This window comes from Carassius carassius, chromosome 11, assembly GCF_963082965.1.
Source record: "Carassius carassius chromosome 11, fCarCar2.1, whole genome shotgun sequence".
NCBI lineage: Eukaryota > Metazoa > Chordata > Actinopteri > Cypriniformes > Cyprinidae > Carassius > Carassius carassius.
The window spans coordinates 19,933,208-19,958,764 of NC_081765.1; the positions used below are offsets into that span (position 1 = coordinate 19,933,208).

At 39.7% G+C, this 25,557-nt stretch overlaps 2 protein-coding genes across 6 annotated transcripts in view; one reads left to right on the forward strand and one right to left on the reverse strand.

Annotated features, from left to right (window-relative positions):
• Window positions 1-21,443, reverse strand: part of LOC132152970 (uncharacterized) — a 35,120-nt gene extending 13,677 nt beyond the window's left edge. Inside the window, exons 1-8 of one of the 5 annotated variants that reach the window (XM_059562014.1) lie at window positions 20,903-21,443; window positions 20,261-20,497; window positions 19,647-19,973; window positions 19,046-19,369; window positions 18,779-18,895; window positions 18,368-18,451; window positions 18,243-18,283; window positions 17,613-18,123 (exon numbers count right to left, since the gene is read on the reverse strand). In XM_059562014.1, the coding sequence (XP_059417997.1) occupies window positions 18,079-18,123; window positions 18,243-18,283; window positions 18,368-18,451; window positions 18,779-18,895; window positions 19,046-19,369; window positions 19,647-19,973; window positions 20,261-20,497; window positions 20,903-20,966 (1,239 nt within the window). In that variant the 5' untranslated portion in view covers window positions 20,967-21,443 and the 3' untranslated portion in view covers window positions 17,613-18,078. Of the gene's footprint in view, window positions 1-3,948; window positions 4,042-4,190; window positions 4,509-5,496; window positions 5,581-17,612; window positions 18,124-18,242; window positions 18,284-18,367; window positions 18,452-18,778; window positions 18,896-19,045; window positions 19,370-19,646; window positions 19,974-20,260; window positions 20,498-20,902 lie in introns of those variants that run through there. The other 4 variants (XM_059562018.1, XM_059562016.1, XM_059562017.1 and 1 more) reach the window with 4 other exon arrangements.
• A 211-nt stretch (window positions 21,444-21,654) lies between these two features.
• LOC132152971 (putative methyltransferase DDB_G0268948) lies at window positions 21,655-24,500 on the forward strand. The gene is made up of 6 exons (XM_059562019.1): window positions 21,655-22,214; window positions 22,718-22,878; window positions 23,059-23,272; window positions 23,532-23,632; window positions 23,876-24,013; window positions 24,183-24,500. The coding sequence occupies exons 1-6, from the start codon at window positions 22,104-22,106 to the stop codon at window positions 24,271-24,273; spliced, it is 816 nt and encodes a 271-aa protein (XP_059418002.1). The 5' UTR covers window positions 21,655-22,103; the 3' UTR covers window positions 24,274-24,500.
• Window positions 24,501-25,557: the final 1,057 nt, after the last annotated feature.

The window sequence follows — 25,557 nt, forward strand, 5'->3', positions numbered from 1 at the left end:
GAAAATATTGGTACGGAACTAAAATAACTCTCCACCCGACCTTCCTCCAGGGGAGGGAGTGGCACTGTCTCCCACATCTCCGAGTTGCTTGTGTCAGGGCTGCTTTGTAGTCTTCTTGGACGATTTTACGGCTGGATGTGACATGGTGGGTGCCGCTCTACTGCACGTGGTCGACGCGTTGAACTCGAAGAACTCTCAGTATGGGGTGGAGACGATGTGGAGGACGCAGGAGGGCGCCCACAGCAACAAGCAGGCTGAGGAACGGTGGCAGCCAGAGGATCACGTCAGGGCAAGATGCACTGTATGGCCTCAGTCTGCTGTTGTACTGCCAGGAACTGCTGGGCACAGCCCTATACAGCGTCACTGCACAGGCCAGCCTGGGAGATGGGAGTATCAAAAAGGTCAACTTTGTAAATGTCTCTCATCTCAACCAGGCCGAACATCGCCTTCCCAAGGAACTGAGCCGTGACATCCATTGCCCGGAAGGGTGAGGTCAGTCAACGTGGGCAGCTCCTGCATCAACCTCGGGTTGGTTCTACCCTTGTGCATTTGTTAAAGCCTTGTTTTTGGTGAATTCGCAGGATAGCCATGGTATGCAGGGCAGAGGTAGCTTGGCCCACAGCACTGTAAGCCAGTTTACAGGCCTTGGATGGGAGACGCGGACTATTCCTCCCAGTCGCGCCATTTTGTGGGCACAAGTGGGTCTGCTCCTTTCCCTTTAAGAAAGGAGAGATGGGATTGCAGCGTTGCCATGATCACACATGCAGTGCGGGCATGAACCATCCACGAACGCGTCCTAAGCATAGTGAATGCCCAGACACGGAAGACAACGTTTGTGGCCGTTGTCAGAGGACAGGAAAGACCGCATCCAGAAGGACACGGATGAAACTGCTAAAGTGTCTGGAGTGATGGATAGAGTAAAGCGATTTTAGGAAATTGAACACAGTAATTCAAAGTCAAGCAGATTAAGCCGAGCAGAAAAGCTTTGCTTAACTACAAACCCGATTCCAAAAAAGTTGGGAAGCTGTACAAATTAAAAAAGGAATGGAGTAATTTAAAAATCTCATAAATGTATATTTTACTCACAATAGAATATAGATAACATATCAAATGTTGAAAGTGAGACGTTTTGAAATTTCATGACAAATATTGGCTCATTTTGGATTTCATGAGAGCAACACATTCCAAACAAGTTGGGACAGGTAGCAATAAGAGGCCGGAAAAGTTAAATGCACATATAAGGAACAGCTGGAGGACCAATTTGCAACTTATTAGGTCAATTGGCAACATGATTGGGTATGAAAAGAGCCTCTCAGAGTGGCAGTGTCTCTCAGAAGTCAAAATGGGCAGAGGATCACCAATTCCCCCAATGCTGCCGCGAAAAATAGTGGAGCAATATCAGAAAGGAGTTTCGCAGAGAAAAATTGCAAAGAGTTTGAAGTTATCATCACCTGCAGTGCATAATATCATCCAAAGATTCAAAGAATCTGGAACAATCTCAAACCATACTGGATGCCTGTGATCTTGGGGCCTTTAGATGGCACTGCATAACATAAATGAATGCTACTGTAATGGAAATCACAACATGGGCTCAGGAATACTTCCAGAAAACATTGTCGGTGAACACAATCCACCGTACCATTCACCGTTGCCAGCTAATACTCTATAGGTCAAAAAAGGAGCCATATCTAAACATGATCCAGAAGCGCAGGCGTTTTCTCTGTGCCAAGGCTCATTTAAAATGGACTGTGGCAAAGTGGATAACTGTTCTGTCATCAGACATATCAAATTTTGAAGTTCTTTTTGGAAAACTGGGATGCCACGTCATCCGGACTAAAGAGGACAAGGACAACCCAAGTTGTTATCAGCGCTCAGTTCAGAAGCCTGCATCTCTGATGGTATGGGGTTGCATGAGTGCGTGTGGCATGGGCAGCTTACACATCTGGAAAGGCACCATCAATGCTGAAAGGTATATCCAAGTTTTAGAACAACATATGCTCCCATCCAGACGTCGTCTCTTTCAGGGAAGACCTTGCATTTTCCAACATGACAATGCCAGACCACATACTGCATCAATTACAACATCATAGCTGCATAGAAGAAGGATCCGGGTACTGAAATGGCCAGCCTGCAGTCCAGATCTTCCACCCATAGAAAACATTTGGTGCATCATAAAGAGGAAGATGTGACAAAGAAGACTTAAGACAGTTGAGCAACTAGAAGCCTGTATTAGACAATAATGGGACAACATTCCTATTCCTAAACTTGAGCAACTTGTCTCCTCAGTCCCCAGACATTTGCAGACTGTTATAAAAAGAAGAGGGGATGCCACACAGTGGTAAACATGGCCATGTCCCAACTTTTTTGAGATGTGTTGATGCCATGAAATTTAAAATCAACTTCTTTTTCCCTCAAAATGATACATTTTCTCAGGTTAAACATTTGATATGTCATCTATGTTGTATTCTGAATAAAATATAGAAATTTGAAACTTCCACATCATTGGATTCTGTTTTTATTCACAATTTGTACAGTGTCCCAACTTTTTTGGAATCGGGTTTGTAGAAAGGTGCTGTCATTGTCAGTAGTTGAAAGTAAGACTTTGGATAAGAGTCTACCCCTCTTGACCAAACTCATGGTGCTCCTCGTAATAAGTCTTTAAAGCATGATGTGGTCAGGACTTTAATAAAATGGGATTATCTGAAGCCTACATATTGGAGACAAAGATGTGAATCCAAACGTGTTAACTGTGGTTATTTTTTCCTTATATGCAGCCCATTCTGTCAACATCTGCCTTTCCCCTCCCCGTAGAACATCATTTATGTGCATTTAGATTCTTCATCACTCAGTGGTTATACTTAGCAGACCTTGTCAAGCATATACAAATCCTCCCCACCATGTTTAAATAAAGACACACATTTAAACAAAGCAAAGCAACCTTGAGGAACATTTTCCTTGTCCATAAAGACATCCTATTCAAACTACTTTTTTCCACACTTTTGTGTTTTAGATTGAAGTACAATGAAGCAGCATGTTCTGGGTGGATTCCAGGAGGATGAAAGTGACAGACAGAGAGAGTGAGAGAGAAGAGGACGTAACTGCATTATCCTTTTTAGTACTTACAATTTATTATTATTATTCAAGAATGTTTTCAAACAGTGCCATCAAATGGCCATTTCAACAGCATGCATGCACATATATGAAGGCACCTATAATATAACAAATGCAAAATCATGATAATATTTGGCCTTTAAGTCTGAAACCTGGACTTGTTGAAAACAATGGTTGCGTAAGTCAAACTGTCTGATGTAACCGGTGTCTGAAAGACAAGGTAAATTTATGGCAAAAAATAAACTATTTTGGGGGAAAGTGACAATTCCATTTGGCAGCACAGTAAATTAACATAATTTCTTATATGTAAAATATATATACAGTTTTGAACTGTACTGCACTCACCTCATCTCCTTTATTGATGTTTCCTTTTCCTGCAGACACAAAGATAATTATGAGATTATGCTGAAATTTTGGAATTCCTGTATGAAATTGATCTTACCATATCTGTTTCTTCTTATATTGCGGTATATTTCAGGACTCTTTTCTCTGTTTTCTGGTGTGCTGCGCTCTACTGGAAGAGGATGAAGGAAAATAGATCAACACATTTTTTGGAAAGCTTGTTAACAATAGGCAACATGATGCTAGGTTTGCCTGAGGGTTTTTGTACTGATACTATGAAAAATATTTTGTTGATTTAAATACCTCTTTCATGCTTCATATGGTTGATATTCATATAAACTGGTTCAGACTCCTGATGGCCAGGGTGCACTGAAATGATGGCAAATACAGCAAGAGTTACACTGTACTTACACTTACACTTTTTTTTACAGAAAGATTGTTAATTTTTAAAGATGTTCAATTGATGAATGACTGATTATTTGATTGTTTTTGTACCTGACTTTCGTTTCCTGTAGCAGTAGTACAATAGAGCTCCAAGCAGTATCCCAGTAGATAGAGTCAAAACACAGCAAAATAGTTTGTTGATTACTGTAAGGAAAGGAGGACTTTATTAATAAATTAAAATTGTTAATTACATCCTGAGGATGAGCTAGAACATTTACATTGTACATCTTAAGCACACAATTTCATTCTGAGTTAAGGTGAAAATACAGTGAATTAATGGATGAAAATGTTACCTTGGTTTGTTACAGTTGATCTTTCTGTTTGAGCAGTTGTATTTGATGAAGTACAATTGATTGTTATAGGGACCAGAGCTCTGAGTGTATTCTCAGTATAAACTGCACACTGCCAGTGCAGCGGGTCTGATTCATATTTGGATAGATTCACTGTGAGACGTAACAAGGTGTTTTTCTCAGTCATATTTTGCTGTTTGACCAGCACTCCTCTGTTCCCCTCCATCCTGAGCCAGACCAGCGTCACTGAATCAGTTACTTCAGAAACTTCACAGGTAAGATCCACTGACTGAATCCTCAACACACCATCAGGAGACTCCACTGAGACGGAGATCAACAATAACATGAATGACTTTTTAAATGCAGTAAACACATCAGACTGAATAAGCTTCTTTTTTGCACTAAAATCTTTTATCTGCACTGTTTGTTCACTTCACTGATTTGCACTCTATCTGCCATGTGCCTTACGCTGCTTTATTTAACTTTATTTTTAATTTTATTATGTTTTAACTTGTGTTTTAATATTTAACTTTTACATTCCCTTATTGTATAGTTGTTTCTTATATTTTATATTTGGTCTAGATTTGTAGGCTCTGTTAATGTTATCTGTATGCACCAGGGGTCTGAGAGTAACGCAATTTTGATTCTCTGTATGTATGTACTGTACATGTGGAATTGACAATAAAGCAGACTTGACTTGACTTAAAAAATACAACATTTCCTGTTTTATATGTCTGAGGATCAAATTTGAGTGAAAAATCAATGTATTTAATATTATTATTTTAGGGGGGAAGTCGTGGCCTAATGGTTAGAGAGTTTGACTCCTAACCTTAAGGTTGTGGGTTTGAGTCTCAGGCCACGACTGAGGTGCCCTTGAGCAAGTCACTGAACCCCCAACTGCTTTCTCGGGCGCAGCAACATAATTGGCTGCCCACTGCTCTGGGTGGGTGTTCACGGTGTGTGCGTGCATGTGTGCATGTGTGTGTGTGCATTGAGCACAAAATCTGTGTATGGGTCACCATACTTGGCTTTATGTCACATCACTTTATTGACTTATGTATTTCACAAACTCTGATTGTGTGTAGTATTGTTATTGCATGGTTTGTTGTTTCAGTAATACACCTGTATGTTCCACTATAATTGAAGTTCATAGGTAAGATGTGAAACATAAAAGCTTCACTATTGTATGTTGTTGAAGAACCTCTTCCTAGTTTAATTGGTCCTTTTGTTTGAACTTTTCCATTTTCAACAGCTATCAGATCAATCAGCGTTTTAGAACTTGACTCCAAGGTCCACTTCCAGTACTTACTTGCAGACTTGCAGATCAGTGATACATTGGTATTAGTGGAGCTTTGACTGGAAATGGTTTGATTTTTACTGTTTCCATGTGAATCTGGAAAACAATATGGTAACTTGGTGACTTTCAGTAGTAGATCTATCTCAGTTAGTGGCATGGTTCATTTGAAAACATATTTGTGAAAAGCACTTTAGGCCTTAAAAGTCTTTATCCACGCTGAACTTTGAGAACTAAAAATATTAGAAAAGAGTTTTAGAAACTGCAAAAATCCTTTTTTTATGTTAAATTATATATATTAAATCTTAAATATATAAATATATTTTTTGTAACTGTTTCATAATTTTTAAAATATTGTTGCTGTATGGAAAATCAACCAACCTTCATTTTGTGTCTGAGCTGTTTGAATTGGTGAATGTGCCGTGTAAAATGAAAAACAATTACAACAATTACAAACAACAAGCACTGCAGGATAAAACCAACAAACCTTGCTGAGGACACAAATACAGTTTATTTTCATTAATATTAATATTCGAAATATTTGAACAAACAGAGGCTAAGACTGTATGCTTTATAAATAAAACTGGTTGTCTGTCGTGGTTGTTAATCACACACTGACATACAGTAGACATGTTTAGGTTCAACTGTTTTGAGTAAAACAGCTATATACAGGTGCTGGTCATATAATTAGAATATCATCAAAAAGTTGATTTATTTCATTAATTCCATTCAAAAAGTGAAAATTGTGTATTATATTCATTCATTACACACAGATTGCTATATTTCAAATGTTTATTTCTTTTAATTGTGATCATTATAACTGACTTTGCTGCAGCCTGGAATTGAACTACTGGTTTTGTCTGGTCAGAGGAGAACTGGCCCCCCAACTGAGCCGGGTTTCTCCCAAGGTTTTTTTCTCCATTCTGTCACCGATGGAGTTTCGGTTCCTTGCCGCTGTCGCCTCTGGCTTGCTTAGTTGGGGACACTTCATCTACAGCGATATCGTTGACTTGATTGCAAATAAATGCACAGACACTATTTAAACTGAACAGAGATGACATCACTGAATTCAATGATGAACTGCCTTTAACTGTCATTTTGCATTATTGACACAGTTTTCCTAATGAATGTTGTTCAGTTGCTTTGACGCAATGTATTTTGTTTATATAAATAAAGGTGACTTGACTTGACAACTAAGGAAAATCCCAAATTCAGTATCTCAGAAAATTAGAATATAACTTAAGGCCAATACAAAGAAAGGATTTTTAGAAATCTTGGCCAACTAAAAAGTATAAAAATGAAAAGTATGAGCATGTACAGCACTCAATACTTAGTTAGGGCTCCTTTTTCCTGAATTACTGCAGCAATGCGGAGTGGCATGGAGTCGATCAGTCTGTGGCACTGCTCAGGTGTTATGAGAGCCCAGGTTGCTCTGATAGTGGCCTTCAGCTCTTCTGTATTCTTGAGTCTTGCATATCGCATCTTCCTCTTCACAATACGGTCAGGTGAGTTTCCTGGCCAATTAAGAACAGAGATACCGTGGTCCTTAAACCAGCTTTGGCACTGTGTGCAGGTGCCAAGTCCTGTGGGAAAACGAAATCTGCATCACCATAAAGTTGGTCAGCAGCAGGAAGCATGAAGTGCTCTAAAACTTCCTGGTATACGGCATGCGTTGACCTTGGATCTCAGAAAACACAGTGGACCAACACCAGCAGATGACATGACACCGCAAACCATCACTGACTTTGGAAACTTTACACTGGACCTCAAGCAACGTGGATTGTGTGCCTCTCCTTTCTTCCTCCAGACTCTGGGACCCTGACTTCCAAAGGAAATGCAAAATTTACTTTCATCAGAGAACATAACTTTGGACCACTCAGCAGCAGTCCAGTTCTTTTTGAAGCGAGATGCTTCTGACACTGTCAGTTGTTCAAGAGAGGCTTGACACAAGGAATGTGACAGCTGAAACCCATGTCTTGCATACGTCTCTGTGTGGTGGTTCTTGAAGCACTGACTCCAGCTGCAGTCCACACTTTGTGAATCTCCCCCAGATTTTTGAATGGGTTTTGTTTCACAATCCTCTCTAGGGTGCGGTTATCCCTATTGCTTGTACACTTTTTTTCTACCACATCTTTTCCTTCCCTTTGCCTCTCTGTTAATGTGCTTGGACACAGAGCTCTGTGAACAGCCAGCCTCTTTTGCAGTGACCTTTTGTACCTCTTTGTGCAAGGTGTCAATTGTCATCTTTTGGACAACTGTCAAGTAAGCAGTCTTCCCTACGATTGTGTAGCCTACAGAACTAGACCGAGAGACCATCTAAAGGCTTTGCAGGTGTTTTGAGTTAATTAACTGATTAGACTGTGGCACCAGGTGTCTTCAACATTTAACCTTTTCACAATATTCCAATTTTCTGGGATACTGAATTTGGGATTTTCCTTAGTTGTCAGTTATAATCATCAAAATTAAAAGAAATAAACATTTGAAATATATCAGTCTGTGTGCAATGAATGAATATAATATACAAGTTAAACTTTTTGAATGGAATTCATGAAATAAATCAACTTTTTGATGATATTCTAATTATATGACCAGCACCTGTATGTTGTGTCGATCAACAAGCTGCAAAATAGGAAATAATTAAAATATCTAGAAAGAATATTTGTCTTTTTGATATGATCAGTAGTTAAAGTGAGACTCACCGATGGCATGAAATCTGGAATAAAATCCACACATCAAAATAAAGATTGTAAAAGATGTAAGTGGCATGATTCTTCTTTCCAGTGCCTCAGATAAAGTGATGCACTCTGAACAGTTTAAAGGAAGTGCTAGCCAGACAATAACTTAACACATATTTTACATTATTACAACACCTCTCTAGTTCCTGTATCAAATGTAGGCCCGCCTTCTGAAATATAAAATGTGCTGTGATTGGTTAACTGGGCCAGTGTGTGTTGTGATTGGCAGCTGGTCAGGAAATGTCATGCCCCTTACCATAGCTGCCTGCTGCAGTGTAAATATTCAAACATCAAATCAATTTGAGCACAATTTAATCCCGGATGATTGTAACCACTCTAAATTCATCTGCCTTGGGAAAACTAGCGTGTCTCTGACATAGTCATAACATTCATTGACTTCTCTAGTGCAGCTCAACCAAGACTCGTCCCATTCGTACAGATTTGTGAGATCACAAATCCCAGAAAATACGCGTTGTAGTCCGAGTCGTTCGATGTAGTTTTTGAAAAGTGATTTCGGTTAAATAAAATATCTCCTTTTGAAGTGGACTTTGAGCTTTGTAAATTTGCAGATCTTTTTTTTTATGTTCAGACAGCAACATTATAAACTAACTAAAGTTGAAAAAGTGAAAAAGCATAATAGGACCCCTTTAAATCAGTTTCTTTTGTAGTCAAATACAAATCTAAACAAATACACAAATAATACTGAAATTGTCCACTGACATTTCCTCTATAAAATCATTAATTACATTTTAAGTGTTGTTGTGGAAACTAATTATAATCATTCTAATTTAAGTAATAAATGTGACCCTGGACAACAAAACCAATCATAACAGTATTTTTTTTTTTTTTTTTCGAAATTGAGATTTATACAGCATTTGGAACCTTAAAAAATAAGCTTTGCATTGATGTATGGTTTATTAGGATTATTTATTAGGACAATATTTGGCAGAGATAATCTGTAATCTGAGGGTACAAGATAAAAAAAAACATTCTAAATACAAATAAAATGGCCTTTAAAATTGTCCAAATGAAATTCTTAGCAATGCATATCACTAATAAAAAAATAAGTTTTAATATATTTACAGTAGGAAATTTACAAAATATCTTCATGGAACATGATCTTCATTTAATGTCCTAATGATTTTTAGCATAAAAGAAAAATCAATAATTTTGACCCATACAATGTATTTTTGGCTATTGCTACAAATATACCCCAGTGATTTAAGGATGGAGGTTTTATAAGGCACTAGCATTTGAAAAAGTAGTTTGGAACAATATGTAATGTAAAAATACTTTACTTAAATAAACTGTGCATATAAATCAAACTGTAATTACATTTTGTGGCCAGCAACCCTCGTGCACCAAACGTCTTTGTGACAAGAGAACCAGTCATTAAACAGCCCTATTTAATCTTTCTGGTGAAATGGAAACAATACACAGAGATAGTAAGTTAACATACAAAAAATATCAAACTATTGTTTTTGCCCAGAAAAATGCAGCTAATACATTGCATAAGATTAGAATAATAATTACAAAACATTTAAAATAATAAATGAAATAGAATAATGACTGTGACTGTGGTTAGACAAGAGGCATAAGAAACATCGTTATTGTTATTGGATTTATTGATGCACTTGTCATCACAGAACTATTTCCAATGTGCCTGAAAAGATTTTATATCTCAAAATGAGAAAATGAGTCCACAAATGCAATGCAGTCATTTTTCTGTATCATATTTTAATAACTCATGGTTTAAAATGCTTGCAATTTCTTTCTGCATTCTTCCTTGAAATGTTTTTGCAAAGCTAAATCATCTTTTTTCCACAACAGGAAATACATTTAACACAGTTGTGTGTCATGAAACCACACTGAGGTTTATTTCTGGCATGTCAGCATATTGATCTGATAATACTCAGAAATAGTGTTGGTGATGCATTTGTGTTTCCAATTCAAGTGGAATCCAAAGACGCTTTACTTACATACTGAGCACTCCCATAATGCACTTGAGCAAAGAGCTACATTTTCATTCATATACCAAAATAAAATAAAAATAAAAAAACAAGAATGACTAGCTTCCTATAATAATAATAATAATAATAATAATAATAATAATAATAATAATAATAATAATAATAATAATAATAACAAAAGTAATACAAAGTTTTGTACAAGATTTTCCAGTGGCAAGGCTCACAGTGCTTTAAAGATGAGAGTATATGACTGTAGTACTGCTGTCCAACACCTGTGGATATTGATATACAAGCTTAAACAGTATATTTACTGTACAGAAATCACAAAGATATATAACACACTCATCATTAACAAATCAAAATGACAATCTGAAATATTTATAAAAGGGGGTTCTCTTACGAGAGTTCTCTCGTACTGCGTCTTAGCTAAGACGCTACGGGAAAAGTCTCTTTTCACGAAATACTGAAGCAAAAAATTATCCTTACTTTTGAATTGTTGTAAAGCGCATTTGCAGCAGCACACAGCCATAGGCGAGACGGCTCGCTCGCTCATTGGCTGCTCTACGGCAACTGCACAAGCCTATCGAGCGCAGGCTGATGCAACATCAGACCAATAAGGGCGCTTCGCGCCCTTCTTGCCACTTCCCGCCGAAACGGGTGTGGCCCAACCCTATAAAAGGAGTTTGAAAAGGCTGACTCACCTGATTTTTCATCTCTTCAGCGAAGCTCACGCATCGTTGGATCACGAGAAGAAGCAAGCGCCGTCAGATAGCATCTCAGCGGGACGAGCTATTCCTGAAGCCGCTGGCCAACGCCGCCTTCCACTGCCGTTCCTGCTGCGCGTTCCGGCGCCCATATCCTTTCAATTCTATTATATCCAACTGTTCTTTATGCGTGTGTGTGTGTGTTCGCCCTGCGACACACACTCGTAAAAGAGCTTGCGTCTTTTTTAAGATGCCTTCGTGCAGAGCCCCACTCAGCGAGGGAGACCGTTACGTCATCTGTGTCTCCTGCCTGGGTGAAGATCATGCAGCGCTCGCGCTCGCTGACGGCAGATGCCCTCACTGCGAGCTGTTGCCAATGGTGACTCTGAGGACTCGCTTGGCTTTTTCTCTGAGCCTGCATTCTCCGCTGCGCTGCGGCTCCGTAAATAACGCCGTTTCCAGCGGATTCCGGAACCGCCTCCAGCTCAACCGAGCTCGCCGGTTCGCCCTGCTTCACCGGCCTCCCCTGCATCGCTTCCCGATGGTCAGCGCCCGCTCTCTGCCGCTGCGTCTTCCGAGGAAGTCGATCTCAGGGCCGCGTCTGGGGAAGAGGACACGTGCTCTCTGCTACCTTCGGGCAGTGAGGGCTGGGCGAGCTCCGGGGATCTCGCGCCTTCTGCTCAGGAGCCCAGCAAACGAGCTGACATCGAGAAGGAGCCGATGCGAGTGCTCACGCTGGCTGCGACGAGCCTCGGCCTCGAGTGGTCTGCACCAGCGCCCCTCCTCTCGTTCCCGGCTGGATGGTAGTTTCCTTTCGGATGAGCGAACTCAAAGCCCGCCTCATTTCTTCCTGAGCTTCACGAAGAGGTGGTAGAGGCTTAGAACGCTCCATATTCAGCGCGAACTCGTTCGTCTGTCTCACTAGCATTCTCCACACTGGACGATGCTAAAAACAGGAACTACCAGTCATCTAAAGCCTGCCGCATGACGTCATCTCTGCTCGCGCAAATCTTCTGCTGCTGGGCAGGCTGCGTCTGCACTACAGATGGCTATCTGTCTCGCGGATTTTAGGAGTGCTTCGCTACTAAATCCGCTGCACAGGCCATGGGACGAATTATGGCTTCCGCTACGGTGGCTGAGAGGCATCTAGGGCTGACGCTCTCAGACATGGCAAGCGCTCCGGTTCTGCAGCGAGTCGTGCTAGACCGGCCCCGCAAAGCTCTCAGCCGCACCCCCCTCCTCCTGCTGCTTCATCGAAGCCCCGGTGTACGAGTTCTGAAGCAGTAAATGTGCACGCTTACAGCCCACAATTACTCACAGACAGCACGAGTCCCACGGGACCCGCTCAGCCCTCCCTCACTCGGTTAAGCACCGTGGAGGGGTCTAGGACGAGCGATCTGCCCGCTGTGATCAGCGCGCTCCCTGCCTCAAATGTCACAGGCTTAACGCCCATGTTAGAGCACATCGAAGCGCTGCCGTTGCCCAGCCAACAGAGCGCGCTTCGCATCCAACCCCTAGCCATTCATGCAGACGCATGGTCAGCGCTTCCAGGGGTTTCGGAATGGGTGCTAGACATTATAAAGGGAGGCTACTCGCTACAGTTTTTTTTCGACGCCCTCCGCGCTTTTAAGCGCGCGTCGAAACTACGGTCAAAACAGAAGTAGCGCAACTACTTCGAGCCGAAATGTCAAAACTGTTGAGCAGAGGGGCTGTGGAGCCTGTATCTCAAGCTCAAAGCGAAGGGGGGCTGTACAGCGAATACTTTCTGGTGCCCAAGAAAGACGGGGGTCTCAGACCCATACTGGATCTAAGACAGCTGAACAAAGCATTGGCGAGACGCAGTTTCAAAATGCTTACAACCAGGAGACTCCTCGCGCATATTCGTAGAGGAGACTGGTTCATGTCGATAGATCTGAAGGACGCGTATTTTCAAATACAGATAGCGTCAAATCTCAGGCGATACTTGAGATTTGCCTTCGAGGGCCAGACATACCAGTATACAGTCCTGCCGTTCGGCTCGTCCATGGCTCCTCGTACGTTTACGAAGTGCATGGACGCAGCGCTCGCTCCTCTCAGACTCAGAGGCATGCGAGTGCTGAGCTATGTGGACGACTGGCTGATTCCGGCTCAGTCACGATCAGAGCTCGTGGAGCACAGGGCCATTTTACTCGATCACCTCGAGAAACTTGGTCCCAGTGTCAACTAGACGAAGGGTTCACTGAACCCCAGTCAGACGATACTGTTTTTGGATATAGCTCTGGACTCACGCTCCATTACGGCGCGGCTGTCTCCACAGCGCGCGTTGGGCATTCAGCGCGCAGCGAGTTCTCTCTGCTGCGGCGCGACCGTCTCGCTCAGAGAATTTCAGAAGATGCTAGGTCTCATGGCCTCAGCATCACCAGTTCTTCAGTTGGGCCTGCTCCGCATGCGCCCCCTGCAGTTCTGGCTGAGAGCGCGGGTACAGGGTCAATCAGAGCTGCGTTACAGCCCTGAAGCGAACGACTGATACCAATCAGGTGTAAGCCTGGGGACTTCCTCGAAAGTGAAGATGGTGTCGACGGACGCCTCCACTTCGGGATGGGGAGCGCTGCTCGAGGGCAGACCCTCCTTTGGCCTGTGGTCAGAACGGGAAAAGCTCCAACATATCAACTGTCTGGAAATGCTGGCAGTGGAGAACACGCTGACGAATTTTTATCCCCGAATCAAGGGCCACCACGTCTTAGTCCGTTCGGACAACATGTCTGTGGTGTCCTACATAAATCGGCAGGGCGGTCTCGGGTCCCGAAATCTGTACAGGTTGGTGGAACGCCTCCTGGTTTGGGCTCAGTGCAACTTGCGCTCGCTGAGGGCAGTTCATGTGCCTGGGCTAAAGAATCTGGGTCCAGACAGGCTGTCCAGAAACAACATTCCCACGGGCGAATGGTCTCTACACCCGCAAACAGTCCAGCTGTTGTGGGAGAGATTTGGCAGGGCGGAAGCTGACCTCTTCGCGTCCCACGAAAACGCTCACTGCCCCACGTTCTTTTCCAAGAACGTAAGCGCGCTGTCACGGAGATGGCCGTGTTGCCCGCTTTATGCTTTTCCCCCTGTCTCCCTCCTTCTGCAGGTGATAGAACGGGTGAGGGAAACGAGATGCTCAATACTGCTTGTAGCACCACTTTGGAAGAACCAACCATGGTTTCCAGATTTGATGCAGTTAGCAGACACTGCCCCATGGCCAGTGCCGTGAGGAGGGACCTCCTCTTGCAGGCCGGGGGCTCGATTTGGCACCCTCAACCGGAGTTGTGGTCCCTCCATGTGTGGGCGCTCAACGGTTACCCGCTGATCTCTCAGTGGGAGTGCTAAATACCCCTAAAATGTTCACCCCTTAGTTGTGAGGTGACGGAGGTTCTCTCCTTCCTACAGGAGCTGTTGGATAAGGGCAGAGCCCCCTCCATGCTCAAAGTATACGTGGCGGCTATCGCAGCGTTTTCTGAGACAGCACTTGGTCAGTGAATAGGAAGGAACGATTTGGTCATCCGCTTCCTTAGAGGAGCTAGGAGGCTGAATCCTCCCAGACCTCCGTCAGTCCCTGTATAGGACCTCGCGACGGTTTTGGAGGTCATGAAAGGTTCCCCTTTCGAGCCTATCCTAACAATTAGCCTCAAGCATCTGTCGTTTAAGACAGTGTTCTTGTTGGCTCTCGCTTCAGTGAAGCGTGTGGGTGACCTGCGCGCGCTCTCGGTGAGCCCGTCGTGCTTGGAGTTTGGGCCTAATGACTCAAGGGTCATACTCAAACCTAGGCACGGTTATGTGCCGAAATCCCTCAACACGCCGTTTCGGGCTCAGGTTATTTCTCTGTCTGCCCTGTCTGTGTCAGGGGAGGATGGAGACTCGAGTCTTCTTTGCCCTGTTAGGGCTTTAAGAGCTTATGTGTCTCGCTCCGCTGTCTTTAGACGGACTGAGCAGCTGTTTGTCTCGTTCAGTGGACGTTCCAAAGGAATGGCTGTTTCGAGACAGAGCCTATCCAGATGGATAGTTGACGCCATAGCGTTAGTTTACGCTTCCAGGGGCCTTCAGTGCCCACTGGGCATCAGAGCACACTCCACAAGAGGCGTCGCCTCGTCGTGGGCGTGGTCTACTGGGATCTCCTTGCAGGATATATGTATGGCGGCAGGTTGGGCCTCGCCGTCTACATTTATCAGGTTCTATAACCTGGAGGTTCCCGCCTTGCAAGCAAGGTTGCTGTCGGTATAGTCGAATCAGGGCCCTGATTGTAACTCTGAGATCGCGAGCGTTATGCGCTGCCAACTGTTATATGGGCAGTATTGCGTAAGACCCGCATTGCCACATTGGTCAGGCCTTGCCTCGACTGTGTGATGTCATATTGCCGCGTCTACGGGCATTGCTAGATATGGGACGGAGGGTCTTCCCCCCCCCTCCTGTCCTGGGCTCTCTGTGAGTCCCTCGGGTGACTGTGCACTGTAAATCCTGGGCGTTGCTTCCAGGTTTATTGGTGTGTGATCCCTGTGCACACGGCGCTTTACATGGGGTTCCCGTAGCGTCTTAGCTAAGACGCAGTACGAGAGAACTCTCGTAAGAGAACGTACTCGGTTACTAACATAACCTCGGTTCTCTCTAGAAGAGGGAACGAGTACTGCGTTCTCTGCCGTGCGTACGATTCACTCTGGTTCGCTTCGGCGATGAAATAAATCAGGTGAGTCAGCCTTTTCGAGCTCCTTTTATAGGGTTGGGCCACACCCGTTTCGGCGGGAAGTGGCAAGAAGCGCTCGATAGGCTTGTGCATTTGCCGCAGAGCAGCCAATGAGCGAGTGAGCCCTCTCGCCTATGGCTGTGTGCTGCTGCAAAAGAGCTTTACAACAATTCAAAATTAAGGATAATTTTTTGCTTCAGTATTTCGTGAAAAGAGACTTTTCCCGTAGTGTCTTAGCTAAGACGCAGTACTCGTTCCCTCTTCTAGAGAGAACCGAGGTTTCGTTAGTAACCGAGTACGTTTTAAAGCTGACATCTGAACTTGCATTTCGGTTTTGTCATCTCCTGGAAAATAATCGTTTTCATAATTTTAACATAGATTTCTCATTTTAAAGAACACAGAGGTTAATGTGCAATACAATTGTGCAATTTTAGTTTCTATTTAGTAAAGCACTATACCTACTTGAATGGATATGGACAATATTGTAAGTATGTATGTACTATGCTTCTATGTAAAAATATTTCTATGTAAACAGTTAATCCACATTAATATTTCCCTTCACTGCATTCATCAACGGTGTGTAAGATGATGTAGGCAGATGTGTTGTACATCAGAGTGCTGTTGGGTGTTTGTTCTCCATCTTTCTCCCAGTGCAAAGTAGAGGAATTAGACAGGAGAGGAACGTCACATCGCAAAGAAACGTCAGATCCACGCTGAACTCTGAGCACTAGAATATTAGAAAAGAGTTTGAGAAACTGCAAATATCTTTTTTTACATTCTTTTTTTTTTTTTTTTTAATATTGTTGCTTTAAGAAAAATCAACCAACCTTCATTTTTTAAGGTTAAGACTGTATGCTTTATAAATAAAACTGGTTGTCTGTCATGGTTGTTAATCACACACTGACATACAGTAGACATGTTTAGGTTAATTTTTTTTTTACTAAAACAGTTATATACAGCTTTAAAAATAAATTTAATTTGAATATAATAACAGTGGATATGAAACTGCAGATTACTGTACTACTGTATATAAATGTTTTTTTTTTCAAATGGCTTGAACATTATTAAATAGTTCTAGAATGTATTAATTTCTATTTAGAATTTTTGTCATGTTGATCAACGAGGTACAGAAGAGGGAAGAATTAATATAGAATATCTTCCTTTAGAATCTTCCTTTAGTTATGATCAGTAGTTAAAGTGGGACTCACCGAAAGCATGAAATAGCAATAAAATCCACACATCAAAACAAAGATGGTAAAAGGTGTAAGTGGCATGATTCTTCTTTCCATTGCCTCAGAGATAAAGTGATGCACTCTGAAGAGTTTAAAGCAGGTGTAGCAAGAAATTTTTACTGGGTGGTGCAAACCATGCAATAGTCAGAAATCTGAATGCCACAGAAAACAGACAGCTCATGAATTTTAAACAAAGTAGAGAGATGAAGAACAAATGTATTTTACAGTGTTAACTTACATAGAAAACATGTTCTAACATTCTTTCTTCAAGAAAAAAGAAAAGATTGGGGTCAGTTAGATTTTACGCTTACTAAGGCCGCATTTATTTGATCAAAAACACAGTAATATTGAGAAATATTATTACATCTTGAAATGAAAATTTTCTATCTGAATGTTTTTTTTACAACATTACAAAAGAATTTACTGTCGCTTTTGCTGAAAGTGTTAATTTACAAAATTATTTGCCTTACTTGTCACATGCAGCCTTCTTAACGTTTTTTTTTTATTACAAATAAATATATAAAAATACAACTCAATAAGAAATGTAACACTACTGTAAAATTTAGTAGGTGTTTGAAACAAATTTTCATGTTACAGTAATATGTTCTTAGTGATGGTCTGATATGATTATAGTTAGACAGGAGGTTTAAGAAACATTCTTGTTCTCCTCTTCCTTCTTCTAATTTGATTAATCCATGCTGTTGTGCCTGACAACATTCCATTCGAAATTATTTTCTATAGGCTTCAGTGCACATAGGCAATTAAATAATTTTCATGTTTATTGTTATGAATATTTCACTGTTTAAAATTATTGCAATTCATTTTCATTTATTTATTTTTATTTTTTGAATTTTCTTTTACTTTTAGTTAGTTTAAACATTTGTTGCAAAGCTAAATCATCTTGTTTTTTTTTTGTTTGTTTTTTTCATAACAGGAAATACTGTGCTAAATTTAACACAGTTGTGTGTCATGAAACCACATTGGGGTTTATTTCTGACATGTCAGTATATCTGATTATACTCAGAGATCGTGTTGGTGATGCATTTGTGTTTCCAATTCAAGTGAAACCCAAAGACCTTATGCTTACACACCCATAATGCACTTGAGCATGCATGGTTCATTAGTCTTATGTTTTAACATTTAGTACCAAAATAATGGATGGGTAGCATGCTATCATTAATACAAGATTCATTCTGTGTTTTAGCAATTCCATTTAATAATACATTTGAAATAAATGAAATACAAAGCTCCCAGTGACAAGGCTCACTGTGCTTTAATTGCTGAGTAGATGACTGCCGAATTTCCATCCTGTAGATATTGAGACATACATTGCAAATGAATCACAAACTTATATATACCACACGTATCATTACAAAATCAAAATGACAATCTGAAATGTTTATGACAGAAGTTGTTTCATAGCTGACCTCTGAACTTAAATGATTTCTTATAAAACACTTGTCAGCTCCTGGAAATAAAACCATAGTCATATATTTAACATAGATTTCTCAATATATACAACTTACAGAAGACATTTAAACGTCTGTCTTACCATGACTAGATCCTTCTACTGTCACTGAAGCATAATGGATGTCTTCTTCATCTTGTGATTTTAATCCAGTGACGTGACCTTCATCTAGTGAAACAATATGACAACATCACGTATTTCAAATCTCACTGCAATTAGGAAAATATGCAATGCACAAAATGTACACTTAAACAAGTAAAACATTTTTATATAGAGTATGAATTAAGGTTAAGCTTCATCATTTAGCTTGACCCAGCTAATAAGCATGTGTGTACTAACAGGCTATAAAAACAAGCATTGTCTCTGAAAAAAATGCAATTAGCCATTTAAAATGAAAGACAGGACTTTCATTCACTTCCCATAGAGAATGTCACAATTTGGCCCATTCATTTGGACAGTGTTCTCCTTCCTATATTGTCTCTGAGATGAGTTCACCTGTTTTTCGCTGACATTTAAAAACTAGAAATCCCAGCAGAATCAGCACACTGACAGTAACAACACAACCCACAATGGTCTCGATCTGTAGATGATTGTCCTTTGTCATGGTGTCTCCTGCAGACATGTTGAGCCAGATAATTACAACAGGGTCATGATTACACAGTGAAACATTGTATTTTAAAATTTATATTTTGAGAATTCAATCTGTGTTAAAGTAAAATAAAAAATATATATATATATTAATGGTTCAAAAATATATATTACCTTGGTTTGTTACAGTTGAGCTTTCTGTTTGAGCAGTTGTATTTGATGAGGTACAATTGATTGTTATAGGGGCCAGAGCTCTGAGTGTATTCTCAGTAAAAACTGCACACTGCCAGTGCAGCGGGTCTGATTCATATTTGGATAGATTCACTGTGAGACGTAACATGGTGTTTTTCTCAGTCATATTTTGCTGTTTGACCAGCACTCCTCTGTTCCCCTCCATCCTGAGCCAGACCAGCGTCACTGAATCAGTTACTTCAGAAACTTCACAGGTAAGATCCACTGACTGAATCCTCAACACACCATCAGGAGACTCCACTGAGACTGAAATCAATTAGATTTTACATTTGGAGAAATATACTGATCTACAAAATAAAGAAATATTTTAAAGTTTCAACACACCTCAAATGCATTACAAGCAATGCTAGTTGTTTAACTAATTCTCACTCACTGAATTTCACCCAACCATCTCTCTAAACATTGTTGCACCGATACAAAATTGTTAATTGTTAAGAAATATAATTGAAACGCAAACATTCCTTTAAACAGCTGAGAACAACATGTTGCATGTAAGTGAGAAAACTGTAAATTTGTTACAAACCTCTGATTGTGCGTAGTATTGTGATTGTGTAGATTGATTTTTCAGTAATAGACCTGTATGTTCCACTATAATTGAAGTTCACAGGTGAGATGTGAAATATGAAAAACTGACCACTGTATGTAGTAAAAGAATTTCTTCCTGGTTTAATTGGTCCTTTTATTTGAACTGCTCTTCCTTTTTCTACAGCTATCAGATCAATCTGTGATTTAGGTCTCTGTTCCCATGTCCACCTTAACCTGTGGTAGTTCTGTTTAGCCTTGAAGATCAGTGATACATCACTATTATGGGCACTTTGTCTGTAAATTGTATGCCTTTTATTCTGTGAATCTGGAAAGATATAGAGAGTATAGCTTTGTGGAAAAAGTAGCATACCAAGTAACTTACAGTAAATAGCAGTTTCAGTCATTATCCACTGAACATATCTTATTCACACTTTGACACATTCAAACCTGTTTCATTAACTATAGACTGGAGATGTTCTTTGATTATATACAAATTATATACAATATAGCCTACAATTTATTTTAATTAGATTAATCACATACTTTGAAACAGCAATTTGGAGATCATTATGACAGTGTACACAAAACACTGACACAATTGAATGTACTTACATGAAGTGACATTAAGTGTGTGAATCTTAACAGTTCGTACGCTTCCATCTTGCATCAATCTACAGTAATATTTCCCTTCACTGCTTTCATCAACGGTGTGTAAGATGATGTAGGCAGAGGTGTTGTACATCAGAGTGCTGTTGGGTGTTTGTTCTCCATCTTTCTCCCAGTGCAAAGTAGAGGAATTAGACAGGAGAGGAACGTCACATCGCAAAGACACGTCAGATCCACGCTGAACTTTGAAGAGGTGAAATTAAAACAGAGTGAACAAATACCAGTGTTACTGTTACAACAATTGATTGAAAGATTGAAAGTCAAAGATTCGAATTCGGATTTGAGGTTTGGTTAGGGTTACTCAATGACATTATTACAGTCACAAACATAACTGTTAGGCCTACTCACATATGAAATAATATTAGATGATGTTCTATGTAGCCTAATTAAATTATGGTACAAGCACAGAGCATTGTTAAATTTAAATTAAAGTAATGATGGTAAAGACTGTTTAAAATATCCTTCCCAGCTAAACATGACTGATATGTTTCTTAGCAGATCAACTCATTCAACGTAACAAACAATCAAAAGCATGAAAATATACAGTATAGGCTATTGTTTATTTAGCATCAGATTTGTAATACTCACCTTCTTGAGATTTGTAACAAAACACAATTTTTAACATTAACACAAAAAATGAGATGATATGCATGGTGTTGTGTTCCGTCTTATTTAATGAAGAAGTATCAATCTTGTCATGCAGAGAAAGGGGAAATGAAAGGAGAGGTTTTTAATGGATTCAAAATTAGATCAAACATCTGGTACAAACAAATGTTGTGGTATATCTGTGCAAATGGTTGGTCTTGAATTATGTTTTAATAAGGAATGATGTGGGTACTTACATTATCATCAAAGAGTTTTATGTAACTAAACACAGAAAAATACTGGCATTTTAAATAGCCATGTGGTTCAGCTAATGCAATTTTGCAGTAGTAGTGTTTGACTAACAGGATAACTGAAAATGGCAGATATTAAAATTCATTTTTAAATAACACTTGCAACTTAGGTAATAGTCATTAATGACTATAGCAAACAGCTTCTCTGTGTTAAGGTGCTTCTGCTGCCCTCTATTGGTAAAGTATTGGTAAACAAATTTTCAAAGAACACGTCTGTGCAACTGGAATGGTTATTACTTACAAAAAAAAGTAAAAGCACTTATAATAATGTTATGAAACAGATAAGTATTTTGTCTGTGTGTGTGTATGAAGCACACTTTTGTAACACACAATTGCAACACGTGTGTGACAATATTATTTTCAATCTTCCTCCGTTTAAATTACATTTAGCCAAATTACAATAATAAGGAAGCCCTACTCTCGCGATAACGTAACCTGACACTGAAGAACGTAATAAATAACAAATATGGCGACATCCTTAACAGTGCAAAGTCTTATTACATTTTACACTATTTTATTTAATAAATGAGTCCAAAAGAGGATCTATAGTTTTTTCTTCAAACTCGACTTCACGGGACACAGCTCTGAATTCTATTGCATGTACAGCGTTGTATTTTAATACAGACTAACGTTACTTTAAACGGCAGAATTTGTGAAGGGTAGGCTAGTACGTTAACGTTACTTGCTATTTATAAATCAACCTTAACGTTTTCAAGTCATTGTCGATGATTACCGAGACAGTATGACGTAGGCTATAGCATAGGCTATCGTTTTGTTGACTCTCAACACAATCCCGCCTCTTGCTGTGTTTGTAATGTCCAGAAATGATTAACTCTTCTCAACGGATGTCCAGTAACTGTTAATTTCCTCTAAAAATTCACTCTGAAGTGAAGATGACTGAAAGATTGTTTGAAGAGAAACAACATGCCTCCCTCTATCAAAAATATCGATTTGGTCCACCTGATGAGCTGAAGGAGCTTATTCTCCATTATCTGGACGAAAAGGTAAGACTGTCGTGTTATCAGTGTTCGAGAGCCAGACATGTGTCGAGCTGAATCACTGCATGTTTGTTTGGTAACTGTGAGACCCTTCCAAAATATAGAGGACATACATTATAAAACCATTTGAATACATTATTCTAATAATAATAATAAACTTTAATAAGAACACACTAATGTGTTTGTAATTATATGTATACTACAAATAATGTATGTATGTATATATATATAGATTGTATTAGATTGTATACGAAAGCACAGTGGGGTTTATTGGCAATTTCCATGTCCAGTAAATCATGGTAACACTGTAGTGTTTCTAAGTTACCACCAGAGGCAAGTCAGAAGTGCAAATTTAGCAAACTCATAACTTAACACCTCCGAAGTCACACTAAAGGAATTGATGTTACATAACATTTGTTTATTACTTATTTAATGTATATTTAATATGTGGGAAAAATAAATAAGCTTTTCTCCTACATAATGTTTGATGGTAAAAACATGCTTCACAGAAAGGAAAGCCCCATCAGCTGGCTGTAGATTTGGGCTGTGGAACGGGGCAGAACTCTCGTCCCCTGACGGGGTATTTTGAGCAGGTGGTGGGCATTGATGTCAGTGAATCTCAGGTGGAGCAGGCGAGAGCAGTGCCAGGGTTCCCTAACCTCAGTTACAGGTCAGTAATGATGGTTTCTAATCTTCAGTAAAAAAAAAAAAAAATTTGTCCCATGACTTATTTGTATCTCATAATGTAAAAAGATATGGTACAGTGTACCATTTTACCTTTGTATAACATTGAAAGAACAAAATTAGGTTACTGTGGTGTCTCCAAATCATGTTTATCATTAAATGACAGAGTAGGCACAGCAGAGGAGCTGCCGTTCCCAGATGGCTCAGTGAATCTGCTGACGGCTGCGTCTGCGGCTCATTGGTTTGATGCTGAACGTTTCATAAAGGAGGCTACACGTGTTCTGAAGCCGCGTGGCTGCTTGGCTCTCTTTGGCTATGGAGACAATATGAAAATACACTATGAATCTTGTGGTGATCGACTTAATAACATATATGAGGAAGTAAGCCTATACCATAACTATGTATTTATATAAATGAAATAAGTATAATTATTTATAATGATATATTATAATCATGTTATATAATTATTATAAATTATATATTATAATAATATTTTGATTATTAGTATGTAAGTGGCAAAGCTTCTGCTTACTGAATGCATGTTTAGCAACTTTTACTTTTGCAAACCATTTCAGTAAAGGTTAAATATGCTCATAGAATAACTGCTAACTACACTCTTGTATCAATTTATCCTGCTAGGTAAAGCAAATACTGCTGCCTTACACAAGCAGTAAGGTTACTGCGGCCAACAGTAAGCTAAAGATCTTATTTGAAACCATACCCTTCCCAGATAAAGAGAGGTAAACCAGAGCACTGCGATGAATAATTAACTCTTTTTGTCAATGAACCTATAAAAAAAAAAAACTGCTTATCACATTTAGTGCATTTATGTGTAAAATAAAACATTGTATTTTGTTTATGCATAATTTTTTTTTTTTAATAGCATTAATCTAAAAACATTTTTGTTTTGAATAATGTCATCCTTGAAATGAGTTGCAGTTGTTGATTCTAACAGTTTTGTGATATTCTTCTGTCTTTGTAAGGATTGAAATCATTCCAATAAAGCAGCAGCTGAGCATCAAGAACGTAATTGGTTTTATTCAGACATTCTCCATGTACCAAGCCTATCTGAGAGCCGATCCAAGCGCTGCAACCGCACTGTTGGAGAGAACAACATCACGGTAATTACTTCTTTTTTAAGAACTTCAACATTTCAGGCGATTTTACTGTCCTGCAATGTTGATTGTTTTTAACACAAAATTAGACTGCAAGATTCTTATTAAAGGAAACTCGCTTTTTGGCCTTTATAGGTATTGATGGTATGCTTGCTTGTCACTTATTCTCTTCTAGTATTCTGGAGGAGATGAAAGTGTCATCAACAGAGGCCAAAGTCGACTTTATAATGGAGTACTTCTGTGTGCTAGCATGTAAACCTGAGTGACTCAATCACATGACCCACCGTACCATCACCCCAGGTGTTTAGATACTGTAGTTCCTCTGCAATATTTTTTCATAATTTCACATGAAAGATTCTGAAAATATAAACCATTTAGTGTTTGCACTATCCATGACGATGTTGCATAATGTTAATTTGAAATTATTTACTCTACAACATGCAGCCATTGATGTAAGGTTGTTTAAAATAACAATAAAATCCTTCAGTTTTTACTTTTGAAGTTGTGTAGTTTGTTCACATGAACACAAAAAAAAATCCCTAAATGCCACAGAAATGTTTACTCAATCTAGGTTTTGTAAAAATGAAAACAACTCCTTCTTAACACCCATTCTTCAGATTCATAGAAACAATTCTTTATTTCATAAACCTGTTGTTCTTCAGCAATATCAACATCAACAGATAAGCATTATGCTTTTCTTTACTTCTATTTTTTTTATGTACTCTTACAGTATATTGTCATTCATACTGGAAACCTTTCTTTTCTGGTCATTGCTTAGGAGTTTATTCATTTTGAAAGAACCTTTGGTATTTACTCCAGAATGAATGTGAAAAAAAAATGTGTGTGTGAGGCTCAAGTCCTCATTAGCAAACTAAGCACATTAGGGTTGCCTCAAAGGAAGCTTCAAAACAAATGTTCTAAAGCAGCGGTTCTCAATCCTCTTCCTCACGTCGCCCTACTCTGGACCTCTCTCTCTCTCTCTCTCTCTCTCTCTCTCTCTCTCTCTCTCTCTCTCGTCAGATTAGCTCAAGCAAACTGTTCCAGTTCTACACTTGTTTTCACAAAGCAATTAATAAGCTTAATACACGGGTGCACGTACGGTTCCTGTGCTGTATTAAAGCTTTAATCAGAATAAAACCATATATTAAAAGCTAACAGAAGCAGTAGGATTTACAAACAACAGAGTATCTAAAAGTATGAGACAACAACAAACAAACATACCATTAAGAGCCATGCTTGCACAGGTTCTGCGCAATCCTCTTCATTAATATTCTCTGCAGCTTAATGGGTGGGATGTTCATCATCTTCTTCTTCTTCTTGAAATTTTATTGGCGCTTTACAAACCAAAAAAAAATTTGTATATCCACCACCAACTGATATTGAGTGTAGATCAAAATTAATTACTAATTTCCCCCCACATTTTTTATAATATAAAAACCGGTTCATACGCGCTCGAGGTGGTTTAGTGAATCACAACACACTGAGCCAGCTGACTAATATCAGCCCATTGCATATTTCGGAAGGACAGGATTCATAATACCAAATAAATC